Source organism: Pinus tabuliformis, chromosome 5_2 (genome assembly GCF_031772625.1).
Source record: "Pinus tabuliformis cultivar Carrire ecotype Pingquan chromosome 5_2, CPIR1, whole genome shotgun sequence".
Classification (NCBI taxonomy): domain Eukaryota; kingdom Viridiplantae; phylum Streptophyta; class Pinopsida; order Pinales; family Pinaceae; genus Pinus; species Pinus tabuliformis.
The window spans coordinates 270,388,514-270,395,707 of record NC_142306.1 but is presented as its reverse complement, the minus strand read 5'-3'; the positions used below and the strand labels follow the sequence as shown (position 1 = coordinate 270,395,707).

At 43.0% G+C, this 7,194-nt stretch overlaps 1 protein-coding gene across 1 annotated transcript; it reads right to left on the bottom strand.

Moving 5' to 3' along the window:
* Positions 1 to 437: 437 nt before the first annotated feature.
* On the bottom strand, positions 438 to 1,127 carry LOC149158565 (uncharacterized). The gene has a single exon (XM_089434034.1). The coding sequence runs from the start codon at positions 1,125 to 1,127 to the stop codon at positions 438 to 440; it is 690 nt and encodes a 229-aa protein (XP_089290160.1).
* Between the last annotated feature and the right edge of the window lie 6,067 nt (positions 1,128 to 7,194).

Genomic DNA, 7,194 nt, shown 5'->3' with positions numbered 1-7,194 from the left:
TGTGGCTTAATTCTTCTGGAGCATATTTTTTTTTTTTCCAAGGAAAAAAGCGAACTTTTTTATAAGAAGTAAAAAAGTTACAAGCAGATGAGTTAACATTCTGAAATGATCTGCCTAAAAAAGGCCAGCCTCCTCTAATGAGGATCATCAGCACCCCTACACCGTGCTGCTCAAAAATAAACACATGCTCTCGGCCTGGACAGCCGCACCCAGCAGGAAAAACATGATCAGAAGTCCGAAGTCCAGCTGGGCCTCCTTTCTAGAGGAAAACGACCCAGCTGATCCCATACCGATATATAATAGCCACAGTCCGCTCTAAAACCCCAGAGCATCATAGTATATAAAAAGTGAACAGTAACCCATAGTACAAACATATGCCACCAGATATCCTATGAACAGACAGATCATCTAGTGCATATAGAAAAAGAAGTAAAACACTATGAATATGGAGGGTGATCCGACACACGGATCTGGTCCTGGATCTGTTCGGTTATTCTCCACGAGCCCACGGTTTGTTGAAGACCTGCTTTAGAAAGCCCATCTGCAACCTCATTGAATTCCCTGTAAATATGTTCAATGGAAAAAACATTAAACTGCTGCTTTAAGGATTGAATTTCTTCTAAAAGTGGCATCAACATATAGTTCTGACATCTGAATTTTCCAATAACCCAGTTTACAACATTCATAGAGTCTCCATAAATCTGAACAGTGAGGATATTTTTTTGGATGAGCCAACAGAGCAGTAGTTTTAAAGCAGAGAGCTCAGCGAAGTTATTTGAGCCCATTCCAATTCCTACCGAAGCCTTGAGTGAGTGTGAGTTACTAATGTGAATGCATATCCCAGCACCCGTGTTATTGTTTTGTGCGGCACCGTCAAAAAAAGCCCACGGTATCCCATCCCGAATGCTGGGTTCTTTCCTCTGGTTATGATTGGCATGTTCCTCGTCCAAAGGAATGCTGTCGAGAATAGCGGTACTTTGAATGGCCACAGCTGCCACAGGAGTCAACTTTTCTCTGAAAATGCTGCGATTCCTTGCAAGCCAAACACCCCAGCAGATGATGGGGGGCAAATTTCTCAGATTCCTCCCCTGAAAATGGTTCCACCAGTATTCCCAAGCTGCAGTCATTCTTCTGGAGCATATTATAAGAGATCTGGGAGGTCATTTGATGAGCCGTCAATTGCAGGTAAGAGCCAAGACCTTAAGCTCCATTTTCATATTGTGTTTACCTATTTTTATCCATTTTTTGGATTTCATGGGAAGGATTTGGAAAAATAATAATAATAATAAATAAATAAAATAAACATAAATAAATAAAAATAAAATAAATAAATAAAAAATAAAAATTGCACTCAGTCGGCGCGATTTTCGAGCATGGATTTGCGCCGACCGAGGGTTAAGAAAACCACCAATCGCGCTGTCGGTGCCATTGTTTTTAAAACAGTCGCACCAACCCCATGAACAAAGAAAAACATGTTTTTTTCTCAATTCGACTACTTGAATCCAAATTTTTCATCAAACGATGATCATTGACTTGATTAAATAGTTTTTGCAGGAAGAAAATCGTTGAAAATGGTGGATTAGAAAGAATGAGAGCATGAGGATATCGATACTCAAGCAATAGCTAATCCAAATTGCTTGGAGGCTTTGAGGAAATGTGGGCTCCTCAAGTTCTTTCTCACACCAATGATGCGGGCTCAACCTGAGCTGCTACAGTACCTAATTAGTCAAAGGGACATAAATCGAGAAATTTTCATCATCGGTGACCAAGAGCTGGATTTGGAGACTTCAGACATTTATTTCATCACAGGACTATCTCGGAGAGGGGAACCAGTCAACCTATATGTGTAGAGACCGATTAGGGCAAGCGTGTCCATGCCACTTGACGAACATTGCCCAGAAGCTCTCAAATTCAAAAGTGGCAAGATTGAGATCGCGACTATTCGGGATCTTGTGTTGAGAGTGATACTATTGACCATCAACATAGTGGTTGGGTCCCAAGCACCACATGAGACTAATAAGTTGAAGTTCTGTATGCTATCGAGTACACAATGCCCACTATTTTTCACTGGGCGCAATCTATGAAAATCAACATGAAGTGCCAGCTATAAAAAGCTAAGTTGGGAAACCTGAAGCAAATTTTCTTTGGGTCTGTGCTAGTGACCTTCTTCCTGTAGCGGGTTCCATTATTCCAATACCAGCTGACTGATGTGGATTCGTCAATGCCACGAGACCCACGAATTGTCCGTTGGAGTGATTTGATGCCTAGGGTCACGGGGGGCCAACAAATGTCCTACAATCCCACCTTTTTCTCGTGGCTACGATGACAACTGATCATAGTGGAGGATTGGCCTTACAACGGTACCGACTTCCATGGATATCCAGATATGTCGCTCCCACAAGGGGAGGATTTTGATGATGAAGGTAAAAAACAAACAATTTCTAGTTTTTTTATGTTTTTTTTATTGTTTTTTAAATATATGTATTCGTGACATTTCAATTTTATGAATGCAGATGTTGGACCAGAACGCCTTACCGGGATGTCCCCGATTTCCAGGCGCATTGCTCGTTAGTTTGATGTCACTCCTTATTAAGAAGGAAGCGATAATGAGGAAGAGATCGCGCAGAACCTTGAGGGATTGACCCACGGTATCCCAGAGTATGCCCGAGTGGGTGATATCCCGCGCCAGTACTAGAGGCACACGGTCGGGGTATCAGACCGGATCCACTGACTGCTGACTCATGTAGTCCGAGCAGTTACATGCTACCATGAGCATCATGATGTTTAGTGCATAGGTCTAGCATTCCACATTTTTTAGGCTTGCGAGCCACCGATGTATTTCGAACACACATATTATTATTTTGGGGTTTTGATGTATGAAAAACATTATTGACACACACACACACACATATATATATGCTATATTTCCCTACTTACTATGATACAAATGATTTGTTTTTTTTTACTTTTACATGTTTTGCAAATGTCTATCCAACACATAATTAGCTAATGCATCTGTTAATGTATTTATATGTTTAGGAATATGATGATATGTAATGTAATCAAAATTTCACTCCAATAGATGAATATGTAGATACATTCTCAATATTTGAGGGTTTCTGACGAAATATTTCCCGTTGAGTTGAAGAACGACAAGCTATGAATCAATGTTGACAACCAAATCCCAGATGCCAAGAGCAATAGCTTACGACAACAATTCGATAACTACGCTATACTCAGCGATGTTATTAGTTGTTTGACCTGGACAAGTACCTTGAAGATCAATCAACTCACCATGGGGGTCATAAATGGCCCATGTCGCGGATGATAGATTCCAGGTACTTCGGCAAGCACCATCAACAAAACCGATGTGAGGAGACACCAACATCTGCAAAGCAGCAAAAACCATAATAAGCAAGAAAGTTGCTTGCAGAACAACACACCAAACCACACTGCACAAAAATGAATGACACACTTATTGTACAAAAGTAACCATGCAAGATGACCTAAGCATAATACTTTGTGAGAGAGTCCATGCTCGGACTCGGGTAATCAATCAACAGATTACCACCGGAGATTTACCCTCTGACATGATGAGTAGGCATCGACTCGGCCAAATAATAGAGTAGAACTCATATAAGGCTTTGCCCCCATGCCCCCTGGGCGAGGGAGGGTTACGAGTCAGATGACAACCCTATTGTAATAATGGGCAATTGGTAAAAACTCGGGGAGGGAGAAAAAACCTGAATCCATGAGGGGATAAAGGGGCCCTCAGTTGAAAGCTCTTCACAATGGCAGGTGAAACTAACATGGCAACGGAGAAGAGAACTGCTCAAGACACATAGACATCACCATCAGGCCAGACTGGAACGAGGAACAATGATGAGTGTCGTTCCAAGCTGTTTCCTCCACAGCCATTACTTCCATGATACTCTTGTCTGAAAGCAAAGTCTCGACTAAGGGGTCAAGAGATTCCAAAGTACCAAGCCACGGGGATTAAGAATACGCATTGAGAGGTTTCCTCGACACAAAAGGATCAGAGGATACCGAAGGTGAGGCCGAAACAATTTCCACATAATTGATTTCGACCAGACTTAGCAACATAACCTCACCCCACGTATCAACAAGATCTGGTGAAGGTATGACCCAAGGATCAAACTTGACCGAGATCATGTTAATAGAGGCAGCATGAGGAGGTGAGAGCAAAAAAATTCCCATCTAGGCAAGATATTTAAAAAGCCCTGCCCCCACACTCTCATAAGGAGCACTGGTGTGCTTGACATATGGAACATTGCCATCTGAGGAGGAAGAGGCAAAGAAGGATAGTTGGTCGACTATGACTATCTTCCCTTAATGGGGGAAATGAATCAAGCGGAATAGGGAGGAGACTACGACATGATGACATGGGTCCAACTCCGTCCGAGTAGAAGATTATAATTGAGATTAGCGTCAACAATTTCTACTTCAACGTGTATTGTCTTTGCCCACCAAAGTAATGTCAAGGTTGGGTAAGACACCGACTAGTCACGAATCGCGCCCATCGAAAGCTTCCAAAGTGTTAGGGGACTGGTTCAAAGTAGGAGAACCAATTGCCTTCCAACAAGTGACAGACATGATGCTGGTGGAAGCACCTTTATCGATGACAGTCCTATGAATGGTTTCTCATTGATGATGGCCTAAATGAGAAAGGCAATTTGATGAGGCAAACGTGGAACGTGGTTTTCTAGATCAAAACATATAAGAGTGGAATTAGCGGGATCAATACCCCCAATAGCCGACAGTAATGATTTTGGTTGAGACAGACAGCTTTGAAGTACCTCGAGGGTGGACATAGCCGATGGCGCCTGAGCCAAATCCTCAACAATATTATAATGCTAAGTAGTGCAAGTGTTGGGATTGTAAAAGGACTTTCGCAGCACACCTCGAGAAGGTGGTCGAACAACGGAATCGGGTTTAGGTCGTTCGATATGAAGAGGACTAGAACTTGACAGGGTAGAACAAGAAGGGGCAGCTTCTTTTTCTTTCCCTGCTGTCAGGGTAGGAGTTTGATAATCTTTTGATCTAGTAGACACATTGATGGGCGTACTCATCATGAACACTTGTGAACCTGAGGAAGCAGACGATTGATGTTGGTCTACCATGTGGGTTTGTTGGGACGAAAACGACTCTTTTAGGATAGCTAGGGTCCCTTTGAGAAAATGACTAACTTTAGATCGTCTAGGACAATCCTTAGTATAGTGATCCTCCTCACAAATGAGGCATAGATACTTAGGCTTCCGTTGAAAAGCATCACCAGCAAATGACATAGGATGACCATGTTTTGGGGCATCAGCTTTACTCTTTCCTTTTCCTTTCTTCTTACCTTTTAGGGATTTGTCCCCTGCAGTAGAATAAACAATGTGGACCTCTGAGGTTTTACTAGGGCTAGGTGAATTCTAAGAGGGACTATTGGAAGCAGTGTTTGAGGGCGACTTCCATTTGGAAGAAGATTTTGCAGGGACCTGGGACACTGAACCAATTACTCCATCAATAGGAGGTGTAGCCTGTGACTTCGATGTCGTTGGATCGGATGATGGCCTCGAAGCATCAGGTAATAACTCATACAAAGTGCCAGACTGAGAGTAAACGAGATTTAAGTACTGGGCACGAGCAATGGCTTGCTCCTCCGTGACGCACCCACCCATAGCGATATCGCGAGAAATTGGAGCGACAAATGATTTGGTGAACCATTCAGTCAGTAACTGATCAACAATCTCAAATTTGATCAGGCGACGCCTACGTCTCCATTCATGGATGTGATTAGAGATGTGGGTCACAATGTTTTTCTTGAATGATGTAAGCAAATAGGTTCCAATTTCATAGCGAACCGACAATTGGAAATGCGTGAGGAAAGCCATGAATAAAGAGTTGAAGTTATGATAAGTACTTTGGGGGAGCTCGATGTACCACTTGGCTACAGTGCATGTGAGAGTTCATTGGAAGAGATGGAGACGAATAGAATCGTCAACGTAGGAATTCAAAGATCACCAAAGGTGATATGTCATCACATGGGCTTGAGGATCTTCCTTCGCCTTCCCATCGAACTTCGAACAATTGCTCGGGATCTTGGATGGGACTAGAGGCTAGTATGGCAAATGAATAATTGGATCATTCGTGATTCGGGACACATCTAGAAACTCTAGTGTAGCCAAGAACAACAATTGAGTATTGAAAGGCATTACAGGTCAATCAGCGGGTCCAACTGGAGGATCCCATCCCTGCTGGTAAGGATTTTGTCCCCATAGTGGAGGGTTTTGTCCATATGGCATTTGATTTTTCCCCCACTGTAGGTTACCTTACCCGTAGGGAGGATTCTGACCTTGAAATCCTTGAAATTGTCCAGTCATAGGTTGTTGATAAGCAACATACGGGTTAAAAGGATGTTGAGCCTGTTGACCTTGGACATATGGGTTTTGCACCTGCTGTCCATGGAAATATGGGTTGTGAACCTGTTGGCCATGAACAAAAGGATTTTGTACCTCCTGCCCCTGGACATAAGGATTTTGCACTTGTTGCCCTTGGACATAAGGATTTTGGACCTGCTGTCCTTCGACATAAAGATTTTGGACCTGTTGTCCTTTGACAAAAGGATTTTGAACCTGTTGCCCTTGGACATTAGGATTTTAGGCTTGATGCTGCAGGGCTTGACTCTGACCTTGTCCTTGCAAAGGTTGACCCTATTGATATGTATATAAGGGTTGTTGCTGCTTGGATTCACCTTGCTGCTGCAAGGGCTGACCTTGCGGCTACAAACATTGTCCCTGCGGCTGCAAAGGTTGGTATTGCGAAGACATAGGTTGGTAGGTTTGTTGAACATACTGCATTTGTGACTGCATAGTTTGTTGCAACTGCTGCAAGGGTTACCCTTGCGGCTGTTGTAGTGGTCCCTACTGCTGCATCATTGGCCCCTCCTGCTACAAGGATGGCCCTTGCTACAATGAAGGTTGCCCTTGTTGTTGCAGAGGTTGTCCTTATTGTTGCAAGGGTACTTGAACAGTTCCTGGATTGAAACCTTGAAATTTTTTGAATTGTATCTAGCCAAAGCCACCAGGAATGGTGGTCGGACCAGGCTGAATGTATTGTCCAAGCTGAAGGACGTAAGGTGGATTTACCATTCCTTGGGAACTATATGGAACATAAGGAGTTTGGTATTGA

Coding starts and splice junctions, on each gene's coding strand:
- LOC149158565 (XM_089434034.1), bottom strand. CDS start 1,127: ATGACTGCAGCTTGGGAATACTGGTGGAACCATTTTCAGGGGAGGAAT.